Raw genomic sequence first — 19,550 nt, 5'->3', positions numbered from 1 at the left:
GTCTGATTCTGGTTTCTGTGATGACTGGGGCTACCTCTAGCACTGAGATAGTAGGAGGCGGTGAAGCTAACCCCCCTGCAGTGAATAGGACATTTTGCACAGTGATTTGTCCTGTCTAAAATGCTAGTTGCATCCCCTTAGAGGAACACTGTTGACCTAAAATGCAACCCCCTGAGGGTGCATGAACAGTCCTGAGAATAGCTCAGGGCAGGGCACATGCTATCTTCAGGTCTTGCTCATGCTTTCTACTGCTCAGAACCTCCTCTGTTTAGCCATTTGGTAAAATGGAGTTCAGTGGTCTCATGTGATGGATTAAGGCATAGACATGCACAGGCCTCTGGATTCTAATACATAAGGCATGGAGGTCATTGCCATTTGCCTACTGCCAACAACAACCCATCCATTCCTCAGTGTTCTGTGACTGGGACATGGCTGTCCAGCCTCTGGGCAGAGACCCAGCCACAGTGACCCTGCTCCCTGTTCCACACAAAAGGGCCACCAGGGTTAGCCTACACACCCAGGCTCCCCCCGCAGAACTGAACCGCTCCTCACCGCCCGCAGTGCAACCCTTCAGCCCAATGACACTTTACTGGCAGGGCTGTTGGCAGGGCCCCAGTCAGCCCCCGGGGCCGGCTGCCCAGGGAAGTGCTTGGCTCCAAAGCCAGAGGCTGCAGAACATATTTCCAGTGGGGCTTCCAGGCCAAGAGCTTCTGCCCCTTCCCACCACTGTTCCCACTGGCCCTGCCCGCCTGCCCAGTGTATTAGCATTTAAATATATCCAGAGTGGACTCCCCCAAAGCCCTCTCCCCACCATTGAATCCACCAGGGAGGGAGCATTTGAATCCTTCTCCCTCCCGACTCCCTTCCCTCATAATGGCCATACTGTATTCATCAGCTTCTGTATGTGGCATTAGCCGAAAGAAGGAGAGAGGGCGCCTAGCAACCCAGAGGGGGCTGAGAAAGAGGTGGGAAGGAAGTGATTTTCATGTAATTATTCACTTCTACAAAAGCCGTTGTCAGGTACACACTGGAAACACAGCTGTTGTATTATTCTCCTAACCTACTTTTAATCTTTTGAGAATCTTTACCAATATAAAAGGAGAAAAGAAAGAGCTTAACTCAGCTATTTTCTGCCGGGCCATATAAGTTATGTTTTAGCCTCAATCGAAGGCTTTGCTTACAAAAGTTGTGTTGTGTATGTGTGTTTGTGTGTCTGTGTGTGGTTGTCTGTATGAAAAGAAAATGTTAAAGAAACAAAGGGCTGTGGGTTGTGGGCCCCAGGAGGGCCACCAAGCCCCTGTTCTGGCTACTTGGATCCAAAAGCCAAATGCTGCATGTGCTGTTGGGTCTGGTGGTTTTCACGTATCTTCTTGGCCTGGCGTTGGGACAGCAAGGAGTCTGGGAGTGATGAGATGTTGGCTCCTTCTGCCCCTCGTTGTTGTGTCCGTGTACCAGGCCCTGAAAATAAGAGTCTATATTTGTGATGGTGGCTGCAGTATTTGGGGCTCTAGGAAATCTGACTGGTTCACCTGGTCTAGAGGGGCTGGGATGGTGGAAAAGAGGCAGGAGCTTGTTTTCATGTTATAGTTGAGAAGTATTAGCCCTGAAAGAAATCAGATTAAGGGAATTTTACCAGGTACCCCACTATGTCCCTTATACTCACTGTATCTTTCACAGACAAAGAAGTTGAAGTTCAGAGAGGTAAAGTCACTTGCCCAGGGTTGTACAGCAGGTAAGTGGACAAGCAAGGCTCCAACATGAGTGCCTGATTCCCAAAGCTCACACCTTTTCCATTAAGCCATAGCAAGGCTTGGAATCAGGCACCTGATGGAAACCTTTGGCATGATCTCCCAGAGGGAGATCTCCCAGGTTCCAGAGGCTCATTTGTCCCTTAGGCTAACTCCTCACCCAATAGCCAGTGTATACATCGCTCCAAAGCTAAATGGACAAGTGACTTTATCTTTCTGAGCATTAGTTTTTTCATCTATATAAAAGGGACAGTAATTGCACTAACCTCAGCAGTGAGTCTAATACTCGTAAAGGGCTTAGAACAGCCCCTGGTATGTTATGGGCGCTAATAGAGATGAGCTGGAGCCATGAATATTGGCATCACTGTCATCATACCACCTCCTCTTACTAGTGGCAGGATGGGTTAATGCTGCATTTGTCAGAGACCTCAGAGTGTCACTGGCACAAATAACACCAACCCCAGGACACAGAGATGGACATACCAGGCCCGCCTGCTGGCATCAGCTTTGATGATGTGCAGAGGTACTGCCCTTCTGTTCAAATGGATGGCTCTCTTTGTAGACCTGAAAGCACATTTCTAGGGGAGCTTCTTTCCATAGTCCGTGCTGCACTAGACACCATAGAAACAGAGGCTGTTAGCTCCTGTCCCCTCTCAGTCTCCCAGAGCAGCAGCTGTGCCTTCACTGAGCAGGGGCCATGGGCCCAGCTGCTCTGAAGCCTCATCTCCCATAGTCCCTGCTTGCTCCTCTCCACCAGATGTGGTGTTTCTTCTTCTCTGCTTTGCTGTCTGGTCCGTCTCTTCTGCTAGAACGTGAGCTCCCTGAGGGCAGGAGCTCCTGGTACTGTGCCTGACACATGGTGTGTTTATTATAGGGAAAAAGGGAAGAGGCACTTATTTCTTCCAGATTTTTGAATCCTGGGGAGAATTAATGTTGACTAAACACCTACTGTTTGTTAGAGCTCACAGCTAGGTTTCTGAGCACTTCTTCAGTGCCCTCCAAGAGCTAGGCACTGTGTTGAATATCTGTTTCACACACATTATCTTTTTAACCTTCTGCATGTTAGAGAAAAAGAGGGAGATACTAACCACATATGTGCAATGATCCTCTCCTTGATTCTGCCCGAGTTGGAGAAGTCTTTTCTCTCCAAGACATGAGAAAAAGACACAAAGCTTTCACTCCCAAACTCGTAAGAGATAAGACATTCTACATGTATGGCCAAGGTGTGAATGTGGGGAGAGGCCAAGTATGTGTCTGCCCTGTACACAGCTGTCTCTAACCTGGAGATAATTATGCCCACCTCAAGGCGGCTGTGGGTCACAGAGCATAAGCAGGTGCTTTGCAAAGTATAAAGCGATCTCCATGTAGACTAGGGCAGCCAATACTGAACATCTATCATGATAAATGTAGCTTCTGAGTGTGAGTAGGGAAAAATCTGTCCTTGTCTATCCATTCTTCTTTGCTCCTCCCAGCTAATATCATTGAGGACCTACTCTGTGCAGCCCAATGCTGGGCCCTAAGGATCTAGTTGGGAAGGCTGATTCCACTCTGATCCATTACTTTCTGCACCTACCATGCACCAGGGCTCATTGGAACCTTGAAAGGGACAAGGTTGCCCCAGAGCTAGAGGGCGGGACCACCTCTCTTCTAAAGGGGCTCTGCTCCCCTGTTCCCATGCAAATCTGTTCTCCAGACCTCTGAATGTGCACCGCCCTCGTTCACGCTGCCAGAACGCCCCCCATTCATTGCTGTAGAACATGGGGAGTGATCCGTTCCTCAGCTACTGACCCAGCTTCCTTAGGGTTTGTTTTGTGGAGATTATTTTCCCTTTAAATTGTGTTGAGAAAAGGAAACCCTTTCTCCACTGAGCTGCCCCCTTTGTAATATCCTGGAAGATGCTGGTCAATGGAGCTCAGTTGCCTGGTCTTCCTTTCATTGAGGTGGGGTTGCCTTTGTCCTGTTTGCCACAGAGCTGTTTAAATCCTAGCTGAGACTCCAGACCCTACTCAGCATACCAGGAGGCCCTGGCTTTTCTCTATAAAATGTGGAGCCAGAGTACTATGGGTTCTCTCCCTCATTAGCTGTTTGACCTTGAATGGATTCATTTCTTCTTCTATAGAAATAGAGAAATAGTATTTACCTTACTGAGATGGTTATATAAATGATGAGATCATGTCTGTGAAGGTCTTGAGTACAAGGTAGATTTTCAACAAACATCAACTTAAGTTTTCTTTTCCACTTGTGAAGGCATCACCAAACTGGTGGAAGGGTTCATGAATGTTGCCAGTCTGTTTTATTAGCCTCTCTTTTCCCATTTTATTGAGTTATTCCAGTAGCCACCATGATTGTGTTTGATCTCTAAGTGCTTGTCGGATTCCTAGTTGAAGAGAGAAGTAGGGAAATAGACTTGGGATAATGCCTGTAGCAGAGATAATGCTGTGTGCTCACCAACCAGATCACCATTTCCTTTTCTCTTCCTGGTAAGTTAGAAGACTGCATTTCCCAGACTTCTGTGCTTTTAGGTTGGGACCATGCAACTTGGTTCTGGCCAGTTGTATGTGGGCAGAATTGATACACACAACAACCTGGTCTAGCTCTTAAAACTTCCCAAGCAAACCTCTGGTGACTCTGTTCCTTTGCCTCAGAAGGTGCATCGACATAGAAGTATCATAGGTGGGAGGTCTTGTATTGCTAAGTTGAGTTAAAGAGAGGCCCTTCACAATTTGTGTCTGGCTTTTTGTGGGGAAAAAAAAAAAACTTTTGTTGTGCTAAGCCATTGAGATTTGGGGGTTTATTGTTTATTCCTGCATAGCCCAGCAGTAATTATCTTAACAAATATAACAGCTCCCTAGTAAGTTAATTGATTCCTTCCCTGATGAGGAGAAAAGCTGACAACTGGAGCCCTGTTGCATTTTTACAGTAACAGGCATACATTTAAGAACATAGACACACCTCAGTTATGCAAGTCTGTTAAGGAGTCTAATGATACAGACTCTATGCAAAGATACATCATGCTTCTTCATGAGACTTTTTCAAGAAATCTAACCCTGAAGATTCTTGATTCTTGAATGCCCGGTTAGCATATGTCTAAGCAGAGAAGTTTTATCAACCTGAGTTTTCCACATGTAGAAAATAGAAAAAGCCAGTGGGGAAAGGTTTGGATCTGGAGTCAAGGAGATGAAAAGGTAATGCTAAAATATTGACGACTTCAGATTTGTGTCTCCAGCCCAGGCTGCAGTATTTAGCCCTTGACTTTCCACCTATCTCCTACACTTATCACTTAGAAGACTCAAATTTGCCTTGTCCAAAACTATGCTTCTCCATTTCCCCACTTTATACCACCATCCTTCCTTTAAAAAAAACAGCACATTTTCTACTGTTACATCCCATTTACCAAATTGCTTAACCCTGGATATTTTTCCCTCACCTCCAGTCAACACCAATCTAGTTTCATCTGCCCCCTGAACATTTCTTGAGAACCAAGGAGACAAGATGGCAACAGAGGGGAAAAAGGAACTTTAAAAAAGTTTCCAGAATCTCTTCATTCAAAGGAAAAACAGGATAGTAAAGCAAAACAAAAATCCATAATTGGATGATTCCATGAGCCACAAAATGTGAACAGGTGGAGCCAAATGCTGATACCAATAACATCTACATGATGTCAGCTTTGTGACATGAGATGAAGATGAAGGCAAAGGGAAATTGGAAGTCTGAGAGCCAGGAATCCACAAATCCACAAATCTGTAACATATTTTCACCCCTAGAAGGAGAGGACTCTAGGAAAGGAAGCTTGGCAGAGCTTTCTTAGAATGTCAGCCAAAAGTAGAAAGGATATTTGTGGGCCCCAAGTTATAGGTGCAAGTGGGAGAGGTCCAGGAAGCTCAGGCACAGGTCTGGGACCTGGGAACTCTAGGGCCCAAGCAGCTGAAGCTCCATAGCGAGAGAGAACCCCATACTGGAGTGAAATCACTGGAAGCAGAATCCAAATTGAACAGGATGGAGACACTAGAGGAAACAAAAAGAGAAATTTTGGATAAGAATTGGAGAAGGAGGGGTGCCTGGGTGGCTCAGTCAGGTAAGCATCTGCCTTCAGATCAGGTCATGATCCTGGGGTCCTAAGGTCAAGTCCCACATTGAGCAGGCTCCCTGCTCAGTGGGGAGCCTGCTTCTCCCTCTCCCTCTAGTCCCCTGCTCCTGCTGTCTGTCTGTCTGTCTCTCTCTCTCTGTCTCTCTCTCAAATAAATAAAATCTTAAAAAAAATAAAGAATAGAGGAAGGGAACAATAATTTCAGAATGTACTGTCATAGTTTTCAAGACTTTTTATAGTAACAGAAGAGATAACCCTAGAACTGTGAGGTTAGAAAGTCTACCCTGGTCGCCCCCATTCCTCCACCAGAAAACCTCCTTGTTAAGAGGTTAGGAAAATGTGTCTGACCTACACATGAACAACAGAAAAAGATCATGTCAAAACCCATACAAAGCTATTAAAAGAAAAAGAATACTGAGCATAACAGTATTCCTATAGATAATGTATGCATTCCAGACAGGACCACAAAACAGATGAATACTGAAACTTAGTATTTCAAAACAAACTTAAAGAAATGAAGAACCAACAGATGTGATAAAATAATAGCATAGATAAATTTGTGAGATAAAAAGATTTGAAAATAAAGCTGACCAAAGGACAGCTTAAGAAAGGCAGAACATTTCAGGAGGAATAACTAAATAGAAGGAATAAGGAGATGAGTAGACATCACAGGTAATATGAGGTAAATAGGGGACAGAAAGGAGGAAAATTAAAAATAAAGTCAGATAGAAATGAGATTATTGGGGCACGTAGGTGGCTCAGCCGTTGAGCATCTGCCTTTGGCTCAGGTCCTGATCCCGGGGTCCTGGGATAGAGTCCCACATCGGGCTCCCCACAGAGTTCCTGCTTCTTCCTCTGCCTATGTCTCTGCTCTTTCTCTGTGTCTCTCATGAATAAATAAATAAAATCTTTTTTGAAAAGAAATAAGATCATTTAAAGGCTGAAAGGAAAAGTGATAATAAAAGGTATACAAAGAAGATGCAACATAAAAATGAGCCCCCCAAAGAAGAAATGTGAAGCAGGGGAAGAAAACAAATACCTGAAACAATAATTCAGAGATGTTTTTTCCCTGAAATCAAAGTGGAGACTTGACTTGTATCTTGAAGAAGTACACCACAAGCCTGGGAAAATCAACCCAGAGTGATCAACATTAAGACCTATTCTAATCAAAATGACCAAACATTAAAGAGAAAAGAAGAAAACCTCTTGGTCATTCAGACAAAAAGAGTGAGTAAGAATGGTACCAGACTTTTCTACAGCAGTATGCAGTGTCAGGAGACAACTAAGCAAGATATTTAAGATACTAAGGAAAAGACAACCAAGGAAATTATATACAGCCAAAGTGATGTTCAAGTACAAAAGCCATTGGTCAACTATTATGAACATGCAAGAAGCCAGGAAATATTATTTCCTGTGAGACTTGCCTGAGGGATTTACTGGAAAACAAGCTACAGACCATCAAACTGACTGAAGTATTAACATAAAGGCTGGGAGGGAGCATTAGATTTATAGTCACCCATAGAACTCACACTAAACAGTGGCTGTCAGATAGATTATATAATATGTAATGGTTGTACATTCTGATCATGCAGATACAAACAAGTATTGAAAATTTGGAAAGAAGGGGGACACCTGTGTGGCTCAGTGGTGGAGCATCTGCCTTTGGACCAGGTCGTGATCCCAGTGTCCTGGGATCCAATCCCACATCAGGCTCCCTGCAGGCCTGCTTCTCCCCCTGCCTATGTCTCTGCCTCTCTCTCTCTCTGTGTCTCTCATGAATAAATAAAATCTTTTAAAAAATTGGGAAAGAAGGGAGTGTATATATGAAAAATAGAGTAAGTTCACATAATGCCTTTACATGCCAACTGTAAATAAATGAGTATTTCTTCTAATTGAGGTACTAGAGGAAAGGGAAGGAAAAGAAACTGAGATTGCTGGCTAATTTCAGTATTCCTTATAGTTGGGAACCAACCCTTGGTGTCACAAAGGGGGAGGACTAAAGGTATTGTATAGAAGTATTGATTTAATGCTAACCATCAGAATACAATGACAGGTGTTTTTTTGTTTGTTTGTTTTTTGTTTTGTTTTGTTTTGTTTTTACCGTAGAGGTAGGAGAACAAGAAAGAAAAATCATTTGAGAACACATCCCCCTCTCCTATGAATCTCCAGACACAAGATGTTCTCTCTCATCGTTTCTCCAGTCCTTAAAGGTGTGCCTCCATCCAGACAGCCTTCTCTGATTGCTCTAGCACAAGTTAGTTGTCCCCTTCATCAAGCACTCCTAGGTACTGGCTACCTTGTCCTCTGAATGTTTCACCTTATCTCACCTACAGACAGAGATGCAGTGCTATATATAATCATATATAGTAGTATTTTCAGATTCTGGCACAGGGTTCTGCATACAAAAGGCACTCAATAAATTCTGGTTCATCAGTAATTCAGGATTGATTGAAGGATTTAGGCTTACAGCCCCTGGGTTTTTCTAAGAAATTAATGTTGCCACTAGTCAGAATTCCTTGAGTTTGAAGTGACAGCAATCCAATTCAAATTGACTTAAGAAAACGAGGAATTTATAGGCCTCTGAAATTGAACTGTTCTAGGGTAGATCTCATTTCAGGTATGGCTGGATCCAGGTACTCAAGTCATTATACCAATATCAGTCTTTCTTTGCTCTAGATTCTGCTTTCCTCTGCATTGTTTTTGTTCTCAGACAGGCTCTTCTCTCATAGTCAGTGATGATCCTCAGTAATTACAAGCTTAGCATCTCTAGGAGAAAAAGATGTGTCCTATTTGCAGTAGCTCCAGTAAAAGTCCCAGGATTAAGTTTCATTGGCTTGGCTTGCATCCTGTGTTCATCCCTGAACCAATCACTCTGGCCAAGAGAAATGCTTTGATTGGCCAGGCCTGGGTCATGTGACCACCCCTGAAGCTACCTCCCTGTGGAGAAGAGGTAGTTTCCCAAAAGAAAATTAGGATACTATTAGCTGACAAGGGGAGATGGATGCTGGGTGGGCAAAACCAGTTGTCTGTTTTAGTGTTGATGTGCTCAATGAGCAGACTGCAAGGAAAATTGCCACAAGTGAAAATCATTCTTTGAGGGGGTCATATCTTTGGGATGTGTGGATAGAAAGCTCTTGGTGTTTTCACAGAGGGCTTGTTTTGGGTGAAGGAACTGAGTGAAGGAACCAATTGACACAGGGCCCAGTCACAATGGAGAAGTCAGACCACAAGTCTGGTCGTTTTTCTCACTCTGGCTTGTACAGTCAGAGGACAGTGAAGGGTCTGGGAGGAGGGACATTTTAATTTGCAGAGGGATTTCCGGCAAGAGTGAGGGTCTTGAGGAGCAGTTCTCAATTGAGTGCCGAGCATCCTGGTAGGTTGCCCCTGTGATCTGGTCTTCTGTTTCCTGGGGCAGCGTCTCTACTGTGTTTTACTTCTCCACATGATTTACTCCTGGTCTTAGATCAGAGATTCAGAAGAGGCACCAGGGCCCTTAGACACTAGAGCTCTCCCTTCTCCAGGCAAAATACCTCTATTTTCTTCCTCTTGGGGATTTGAGTACCTGGTATAGGTCACTACCCTGGATTGGAGTAAAGAGAATCCACCTAGTTAGCAAATGGGGAAACTGAGGCAGAATACAAGGACTTGAAAATGCATACCTTTCTCTCCTAAATCTATAATACTTTTGTCTGCACTGGACTTTTCCTACCAACATTTGGCATCCTCAAGTTTCTACCATTTAAAAAAAATTTCTCCCTAAATTACCCTTCCACTACCTATCTCCCAATTCCTCTTTGTGGCAACATTTTTTAAAAAAGCTTTTTGTATTCCATCTTTCTATTTCCTCCTCCTCCTGTCTCAATCCACTCTGCTCTGCTGCCATCCCTGCTCTACACACACACACACACACACACACACACATACGCACATTTCATGAAAAAGCTCTATTTAAGTTCCTCATTCAGTTCCAAGATGCTCCAGTGAGGGGAGAAAAATGTATTCATTTCTTAGGTTGAGAAGCAGCATTATGATGCTCAATTTTAATAAGTATTTGTTGAATGATTGAACAAACTCAAGCAAATCCAGGGTAGAGTGACCTGTACTGTTGTAATCAAATCCCTGAGAAAGGAAGTAAGAGTTATTTTGCCTCGAGATGGAAGAGTTCTAGGATCCACAGGGCACCGGTGCTTTCTCCAAATCTCTAACGTGCTACCACAAAGAAGAGGGAGGTGTGGTCTGGATGGACTCAAATGAGGAATGCCTTCAGGGAAGAGGGATTTCCTCTCATTTTCAGAAGTGTTCTGATGGTCAGAACTCTCCAAATAAGAAGGGGCCACATAAGGGTATAGTGAGTTTCCTGTCACTAGCAGTAACCAAACAAACTATTCTATCAGGAGTACTCGGAAGAGAGGCTTGTTTTGGATGGTACATTACCCCAGAGGATTTCTGAAATTCTGGGATTGGTTAACCATGTATCTCTAAAGGCCAGTATCCATGGACTTGACTTTGCCATTCCCAGCTGTGGGTCTTGAACAAGTTACTCAACCTTTCTGTTTCTCAGTTTCCTCAGCTGTAAAAGGAGGCGAATAATATTTCTTACCACGTAGAGTTGTTGTGAATATTCAGGTATCATAATACACAAGAGCTGAGCACCGGTGCCTGGCACATAACAAGTGCCCAATAAATGTTAGCTGGGAGCACCTGGGTGGCTCAGTGGTTGGGTGTCCACCTTTGGCTCAGGTCATGATCCCGGGGTCCTGGGATGGAGTCCCACATTGGGCTCCCCACAGAGAGCCTGCTTCTCCTTCTTCCTATGTCTCTTATGAATAAATCAATAAAACCTTTATGAATGAATGAATATATGTATGTGTGTTAGCCAGTAATTGTATTTAGTACAAAGCCTTGCTCTCTAGATGGCACCTGATTCTCAAGCATCAGTTTCATCGGCTGCATTTAGTTTTGGCTATGAATTTTTCTTGGAGCTGGGCTTAGAAAGAGCCTGGGGAAAAGTGCTAAAGAAGCCATCATAATTCCTGGTATGTGTGTGTCATGCTGTCAACAGCAGTTTTTGTCAGAGAGGAACCTGGAGACTAAGAAAGTAGTTTCCCTTATGTACCACACAGGAAGCCTAAAATCCATCTATTTTGAAAGATGAAAGATACAGGTGCCCCCACCCATCCCTCCCCTGCCACCTCTTATGCTTAGATAAGCTATGCAAATATTTGCCCCATGAGCGGAATCCTAGGACTGTTTACTCATGGTAATCTTAATCACAAAGATAAGAAGTCACTCATTTTGGCTTAACTCTGACTTAGCTTATGAGCTGGGTCCCAGGAGCTTCCATTCCATATTGCATGAATCCTCTTAAGAGTCCTGAGAGGGAAGGTCACTCCCCAGTTGGCAGATGAGGAGACTAAGCCTCAGAGAGGTTAAGTAGCTTTTCCAAGGTCATATAGCTGGAGCAGGGCCCTAAAACATCCAAATTCTTGCTGTTCAGTGAACCTCTGGAAAATTCTGGAATTAAGGACATTTATATTTAATAAAGTAGTCCCCAATAATAGAACTCCTAAAACACATTCCTGAGAGGATTAGGAAGTTTGATTATTGCTTTGTCTAGATTTTGTGGAGCATAAGGTATGGATGGGGGATTTCAGAGAATAGGGCAGCAGCTCATCTGACTTCTCTTTATGCTGACTTCTCTGTACCTTCCTGCAGGTCTGGGTAGATGCCGGGACGCAGATCTTTTTCTCCTATGCCATCTGCCTGGGTTGTCTGACAGCTTTGGGAAGTTATAACAATTATAACAACAACTGCTACAGGTGAGCATTTCGTGGCCCTGCCAGCTCTCCACCAAACCCCTCCATGCTGCCAGCTAGTTCGCATTTGTCTTCCCCCCATGTAGAGCCAGGGCAAGACAGATGGCTTGCTTCTTAGCCTCTCCCTGCCCTAGGGTCAAAGAATGGGCTATCTGAGAAGCTAGAAAAATAATGAATGTGATCAGAGTGCATTGCAGGCTGAAAACAAATCCGCTCCAGGAATCTTTTTTGGGCCTCCATCCCACCCTGTATGGCACAAATTTATCCCAAGGCAGATAAGTGATTTGCCCACGGTCACATAGCTCATCAGTGGCAAAATCGAGACATGAACCCAGGGCTTCTGACAGTGAAGGCTTTGTTCTTCTGTCTTCTGTTCAGAAACCTGCTTCTTGCTCCTTCTCACTTGATTGGAGGGCTCTCTCCTGTCCAATCTGGAGTATGGCCAGTGCCCCATCTTACCCCTCAGCCTTCCTCCCTGGCCGCCTGCGTGTGGCTACTCCCAGCACAGGGAGGGAAAGTGTCCGTGTTGGGAGGTGAGCCTGAGGCTGTCAGGCCTCTCATGCCTGCAGCCTGATTTCTACTATGAGGCTGTGACCCACTGAGGGCCAAGAACCCCTCCAAGGTCACCTAGCAGGGCATGGTACAAGTGAAATTGGCACCCTGGACTCTACCTCTAGGCCAGTGGTCTGTTTGCTGAGATCTCTGCACCCCTGATCCAGGGCCTGGTCATAATAAGTAGCTCTTCAGGGGATTTGTACCTAATAACCACACCACTGTGTGGCTCCAGTGAGATCATGCATTTGAAAGAACTTTTAGCAATGATAAAGTGTCTCCCATAATATCCCCATCATTGAGATGGGGAAAGAAAGACTCATGGAGGTGGCTCCCCAGTTACACACAGTAGAGCCTGGACTCTGGCTGAGGTCTCCCGGCTTCCATTCCAGGACTCTGCCACAACTCTCTGAAAGCTAGCTTTGTGATCACTTTATTAATCCATTCGTTTAAACCATGTGCATTGTGTGTCTGCTGAACATGAAACACCAGAATCAGTGCCTTAGGAGCTACACACAGGATTGGCACAAGTTGGGGAAACTGAGGCACTGCAGCGGAAGTGACAGTGGGCAGGTGCTGTAAGGAAAATCCATCGTGGAATCCAATGTGCCATTAGACAGCAGGTTCTGTTGTTTCTGGGGGTCCGTGGGCAGAGTGGTATTGTGTAGGCCTGCACAGAAGGATGCTGGAGAGTTGGCTGACCATGCCAGGTTGTCCATAAGATCCTTTCTAACTTCCTGGCATTCACAGGGAGGTGGCGCTGTGTCAGCCACAATACAAAATAGTAACCATGGACAGGGACAATAGCACAGCAGTCCTCTGGTCTGGGTTGAGCATGACCCCCTGGGATTTTAGAGAAGGATGTGTCACCACATCAGCAGCCAGCATTCAACACGAGCCCTCTGTGCAGGGCACTGCAGAAATCACTTGGTCACTGCTCGGCTGTCCATTCCATGAGGACACAGGCTGGGTCTTCTTGTTCCCCATCATCCCTCAAGCCTAATACAGTGCTGACTGATGTGTCAGGAAGCAAGGAAGGAGCCATCTGTTATACAGATGAGGAAACTGAGGCCCAAGAGTAGGTCACTTGCTCATGTTCACATGACCTGTGGTGGAACATGGCTTTGAACCCAGGCCTTTCTGGTTCCTGCACCCATATTCCTCACTAACAGATGGCCACTTCTTTCTCAACAACTGTAGCTCACAGGAATTTGTCCAAGACTGCCCTGTCTTCAGGCTGTGTCTTGAGACAGTAGCAAATGTCTTCCCCACCAAGCATGTGGGTAAAATATGCTGGCCGCCACAGATCCATTCTGCTGTCCCATCCAGTAGGCAGGTTTTTCCCCTCCCAGCAGCAGCAGAAGGCAAATCCCCTAGATGATGTTGCAAAACCCAAACGCCTGTTTTACTTCCATTTCCAAATTGTTCTGCAAGCAGGTCTTCCCAACTCAGAGAGAGTAAATTAGTACCCTCTCTTCTGACAGCATAATAGCTTTTGGAGGTCTTCAAAGCCCAACTCAGCTTCTGCCAACTTTAAAGCACTTGTTATATAAGCTTTTCACCTAGAAGGTGCCCTGCAGGAAGGAATTAGCGGGATGGGAAATACAGCAAACCAGGAGGGGAAAATCCTCACTTCAGAACACAGGCTACTAAGCCTCTTCTGCTTGAAGGTGTGGGTGCTCTGAGGGCTGGGTGTGGGACACCAGGCTGGAAGGGACCTCAGGTCTGCTCCGTGCTTCTTTGTCCTTCTGCGGTGTGAGGAAATCACTCAGGAGACCTTGGGACAGATGGGGACTTTGCAATAAGGGATATTTGTTTCTCAATAACCACATGGGTGCCCACAGATAATTGTCAGAATCTGAAAGTCTTAATTCTTAGGGGGCATTGCTTTTGTGCAGCTGCTGGAAAATGCATGGGTTTTAGTGCCTAAGATAAATGAATGCACATTCCAACCTCACCAGTAGATGTCCTGAGACCTTGAGTATGTGACTCTCCTCCCTGAGCCTCAAAATTCAGCCACACAGTGTTTTAGGCACATTGTAGATTCAAATTATCCAGGAGAATTCCAGAAAGTAAAGGATATAGAGAAAGCACTTTCCTCACCAGGACCACCTTGTTTCCCACTGTTTGATGAGGCAGGATCAGGAAACAGGCATGAGGAGCAGCTTTACCCCAACATTAGGGATAAATCTCCCCAAACCTGGGCTGAGCTGCATTTCCCTTTAGGAGGAGAGGAATCAGGCTTGCAGATAGTCTTCAGGTTTGCCAGCCCAGCCTACATTCACAGTGCTGGAAGAGTTCTTTAAAGGGACCTGTAATCAGTCACTCACTGCCATAGTGATGCTGTATAACAAACAGCCCCCAAGAACTCAGTGGTTTAACATGACAGGCATTTGCTTTTATTGCTTACAAGTCTCCTGGCCAGTCAAATCTGCTTTGTGTGTAAACATGGTGAGGTGCAGACTGCAGGGACAGCCTCCCTTGGGGAAGTTCCTTTCCTGGCAAATCACAGAAGGCATAAAGGACAGGTTCAGTCACATGAGCATATCTCAAGCCTCTGTTTGTGTCATATCTGCTAATATCCTGTGGCCAACGAAAGTCATGTGGCTAAGCCCAAAGCCAGTGGGGCAGGGAATTATGCTCATCCCCAAGGAAGAAAGTAGGGGGAGATGACTGCTTGCTGGAAAATTACATAATCTGTCATAAGACCCAAGAAACCCTGTTATCAAGTGTTTTGCCATATGGTGAGGTCAGGTCCAGAAAAAAGAATTGCAGGGGAAAGTAGAGCCCATGTCTCCTGACCCCCAGGGTAATGCCTTCCCCAATATGCCCTTGATTCTCAGAATCATTGCAAGGCAACTGGGTATCACAGTCACCAGCATTAGTGTAACCTTTGGTTACATTACAAAAAGTATGCTGTCAGGAGAAGAGGAGGTGAGAGTCCTGCTGTGTCCTTGAGTCTCACACTCAGTCCTGGACATGGCATTTGAAAGAGGAGCCAGACAAGCTGGAGTACATTACAGGTCACCAGCAGGATGAGGAACTGGGATGATTAACTGAAGGAATTAAAAACTCAAAGGGAAGGTAGGACCACTGTCTTCAGATCTCCCAAACCTGATGGAGCTCCAGGCTGGTAGGAAGGGCAGAACTAAAGTTCACCAGAGAAGGAGGTTCTGGTTCAACACACACGAGGAAGTTCTTACTGCTGTAAGCAGCACAAGCTGGCCAGGCAGGGGAAAGGAGCATGGAACGAGAGGCCTAGGCTTGCTAGGGTGTGACCAGAGGCAGCCTATCACCACCACAGGGACGGCCCCCAGGCCAATCATACCTGAGACAGGAGGCTGGTTGGGCCACTGGGAGCACCTTCCTGTGCAGTGGAGCATCATGTGTGTCATAAGCCTAACTGGCAAGTGCCTGCTGTGCAGCAGCTGAGAAGATCCTAAGAGGCCGATTCCCCAGTATAGCCGTGGGAGGATGCAATGCCTCAGGTAGGGGAGGCCAGGACTTGATTCTGTCTTCATCCTGACAAACCCCCATCATTTGTACTTTGATTTCTCCTGGGTCACAGTTTTATGCTGGTGCTTCTTTGCTGGTAAGCCCCTCTCAAGGGCAAGAGACAGTCACTGCTCCGGTAATCCCTCCATGTGGAGCCCAACCTGCCAGAGGCTGCTCCCTCACAGGGACTGACCTGGGAGGTCCGTGAGGCGCTGCTCCAGTATGTAGCATGGCGTGAAGCTGGTGGGAGCTTCTAGTGTAAAGTCCATGGATGCTCCCCTGACTGAGAAGCAGCCATTTCTCAGAGGCCTCTCCTGACCTTCTTGCTTTGAACTCCCAGGAAAGCACTCCTCTCTCACGTTCTCTGGCTTCCTCTCCTGCCAGAGGTAGAGAAGAGTGTTGCTTTGTCCCTGACTATCTTCTTGCTGGTTGTATATTTTCTCACTTGCCAGGCTTTCTTCCTTCCCATCCCCCTTCCATGCTTTCTGGTCCATGACCCATCTTATCTTCTAGAAATGCAGGAGAAGCTGTGTGACCATGGGCCAGCCACCTAACCTCTCTGAACCACGACGGCTTCAACGGGCACACGGGGCTATCTGTGCCCACCTTGGCCTTCCTGCCTCACAGGGTGGCTGTGGAACTCAAAATGTTCGAGCAGTGTACCTGTTCCGCCCACTCTGACCTCAGCCCCTCTCGCTGCTTCCCCACAGGGACTGCATCATGCTTTGTTGCCTCAACAGTGGCACCAGCTTCGTGGCTGGCTTTGCCATCTTCTCAGTCCTGGGCTTCATGGCATATGAACAGGGGGTGCCCATTGCCGAGGTGGCAGAGTCAGGTAAGTTTGCCAAAGACGAGGGAGGCCTTGGGTGATGGATGGATGGTCATAGTGCAAATACAACCTGCCTCCTCAGCTCATTCCTCTCCTCGATTCAGGTCTTAAAAGGTAAAACACCCCACCATCCATCCTCAAACCAGGACTATAGGAGAGGAACCATGATACCTCCTCATCCCCATATCCAAGACATCCTCAGGTTGGATAGCTTCTGCCTCCTTGGAACACTATCTCCCCAGCAGTTCAGATCACGTCAGTCCTCACTGCAGGAGGACTGCAGGAACCTCTCACTGGCCTCCAGCCTCCACTACTGCCCTTTCTATTCTGTGTACAGGTTGACTTCTTTCAAAATGCAAATCTGAACATGTCCTTCTCTGATGACAAGTTTTTCTTAGGTTCTCATAGTGCTGGATTCTGAGCCTGGCCCCAAGGCCCTGTGTTATCCAGCCTTTGTAGCTTCTCTACCCGTGTCATTCCCCCAAGCTCACACTGCCCCACTGCAGTGGTCTGCTTTGGCAACATCACTTGCTCCCTCCAACCCCAGGGTCTTTGCACATACTCGTGCCTCTGCTTGGAGAATTTCTCTCTCTTTCCCTATTCTAGATGCAGAATCACAATGAATGTGACATTCTTTTTTTTTTTTAAAGATTTTATTTATTTATTCATGAGAGACGCAGAGAGAGAGAGAGAGAGGCAGAGACACAGGCAGAGGGAGAAGCAGGCTCCATGCAGGGAGCCTGATGCGGGACTCGATCCTGGGTCTCCAGGATCACGCCCTGGGCCGAAGGTGATGCTAAACCGTTGAGCCACCCAGGCTGCCCTGAATGTGACATTCTTAAGTGTAGATTGAGGTGTGTTTATTTCAAACACACCACAGGCAGAGTGATTGTTGCTGAGGTGATTGGGCAAAATGGTGAATTAACTCTTGCCTTGATTTACATGGTGTTCAAATTCTAGGAAAATTCAGTGTGTATTTATTAAAAAATATGAAAATAGTTTGTGTTTTTATGAGAAACAGATTCTAACCTCAGTTAAGTCTAAAGTTTTTCACCTAAACGAATGTCTGGCAGAAAAGTTTGTCTAGAGTCGCACAGGGAGCTTAGCCATTCTGGCCTCCGTCTACTCGATGCTAATCATGCCCCCGTTTATTGCAACCACCTCCAGCGCCCCCGGGAGTCACACTGCCTCTGTTGAAATGCTGGTCCACAGGTCCTGTTTTGTGTGGCATGCATAGATAGGGAAGCATCCCTCTAACCCACCAAGCTGGGCAGAGTGGGGCATATGGACATCAGAGCAGGAACATGGTCACAAAGCTCTGCTCTGTGACCCTCAGGGTCCCCCTTCCTCTGAATAATGTATGTCACAGAGGGAAAGATAATCCCTGTTGAACTCAGGAGTCCAGAGCTAGTCTAGAGAATATTAATATGACCAAATGTCTCACTCAGCAAGTACTGACACTGGGCAGGAACTATCTCATGTAATCCTCAGCTCAGCCCTCCAACATGGCACTTTTGCTACTCCTGTTTTACAGATAAGGAAGCTGAGGCTCAGAGAGGTGAAATCACTTATACAAGGTTACACAGGCTGGAAGGGACACAGCTGGGATTTAATACTGGCCATCTGGCTCCAGAGCCCACGCTCTGACCATGCCATCCTACTGCCCACTGTGGGTACTTGAAACTTCATCAAACACCCATGCTCCTTCCTGGCATGAAACCACAGGGCAGCCCTGTGAATAGAGAGCATTACCTTCTGTACCAGAGCACTGCTCTCTCCAAGAATCCATTTCTTCCTCTAAGAAATGAGCGTCCTAGTTCCTACCTTAGGTGTTGAGTGGAATAAGATATATACAGCACTATTTTTTTCTTTTTATCATTGTTTCAATTTTATAGTTGAAATTCAGAGAAGAGTCATAGATGGAAAGGAAAAGAGCCAACTAAAAATAAATTTTATTTTTTTTCTAATCTCAAATTGAAAGCATATTCATGATAGAAAAATGTGGAAATCTGAACAAAGGAAAAACTCTGTGCTCCAAATCTGACACTTTGGGGTTCTTCTGTCAGGATTTTTTTTTTTTTTGTGCATATATATCCATATTTGTGTTGATGGAAACGAGATCAAATTATCCTTGGTATTCTGTAGGCTGCATTTTCCCATATATAATAAAGCACAAGGAACTTTCTGCCTCAGTAAACAGAGATCTCAATCATGAGTTTTAATGGCTATGTTGTATTCCACTGGATAGATGGACCTTAATTGATTTACTCTGTCTCACTTGTCAGGCTCTGGGATTATTGTTATTTTTTTTAATATTTTATTTATTTATTCGTGATAGAGAGAGAGAGAGAGGCAGAGACACAGGCAGAGAGAGAAGCAGGCTCCATGCCGGGAGCCCGATGTGGGACTCGATCCTGGGACTCCAGGACAGCGCAGTGGGCCAAAGGCAGGCACCAAACCGCTGAGCCACCCAGGGATCTCCTGGAATGGTTGTTATTAATACTCTACCTCACAAAATGCTCACAGCACCGCTGCAAGGTAGGCTGTATCAGGGCCTCCACTTGTGGCTGTGCAGAATCTGCACTGCTCTACTGCAAAGGGTACTGTTCACATAAACAGGAGCCTAGGCTTTACCGTGCCCATTGCAGATAAGGATCCCATAACTCAGAGCCTGAAGTGGTTCGCCCAAGGTCACACAGCTTATAGGTAGTACAACCTGACTGTAGTCTTTTCTGGTTTACCTTCCCATGTACCCAGCAGGTAAATCTGCTCTGTACCCCTGTTGGGCATGTGGGTCAGGCTGATTCTCCTTAGGAGCCTCTATGATTTAGAGAAATTGCAAGTGAATGTATAGCCACCTCACCTTGCTCATAAGGAGCTGGGCTTGCTTTCTGATGAGTGATATTTGGAAAATGCCTAATTAGAAGGCAGATTATTCAATGGGCTATCCCAGCATACCTAGGAAATGAGCCAGAAAGGCAACATGCACTTCTCACAGGGATCAGATTTTGTCATGCTATGAT

The 19,550-nt window shown here is 45.8% G+C and overlaps 1 protein-coding gene and 1 long non-coding RNA gene across 4 annotated transcripts in view; one reads left to right on the top strand and one right to left on the bottom strand.

Moving 5' to 3' along the window:
• SLC6A11 (solute carrier family 6 member 11) overlaps positions 1-19,550 on the top strand; it is a 129,140-nt gene that overhangs the window by 86,179 nt on the left and 23,411 nt on the right. The window contains exons 7-8 of the mRNA XM_077857817.1: positions 11,551-11,654; positions 16,409-16,533. Coding sequence (XP_077713943.1) covers positions 11,551-11,654; positions 16,409-16,533 — 229 coding nt within the window. The remainder of the gene's footprint in view (positions 1-11,550; positions 11,655-16,408; positions 16,534-19,550) is intronic.
• On the bottom strand, positions 812-16,365 carry LOC144289576 (uncharacterized). Of its 3 annotated transcripts, none has more exons than XR_013357427.1 (4): positions 15,532-16,365; positions 3,889-5,753; positions 2,232-2,359; positions 812-1,603 (listed from the first exon to the last, which is right to left on the bottom strand). It is a non-coding gene; the product is annotated as an uncharacterized LOC144289576 (long non-coding RNA). The 3 variants fall into 3 exon arrangements; XR_013357426.1 differs by having other exon boundaries at positions 812-1,458; positions 15,532-16,364; XR_013357428.1 differs by having other exon boundaries at positions 812-1,458; positions 3,889-4,125; positions 15,532-16,354.

Source organism: Canis aureus, chromosome 19 (genome assembly GCF_053574225.1).
Source record: "Canis aureus isolate CA01 chromosome 19, VMU_Caureus_v.1.0, whole genome shotgun sequence".
Taxonomy (NCBI): Eukaryota; Metazoa; Chordata; class Mammalia; order Carnivora; family Canidae; genus Canis; species Canis aureus.
This window is presented reverse-complemented; position numbering and strand designations above follow the sequence as displayed.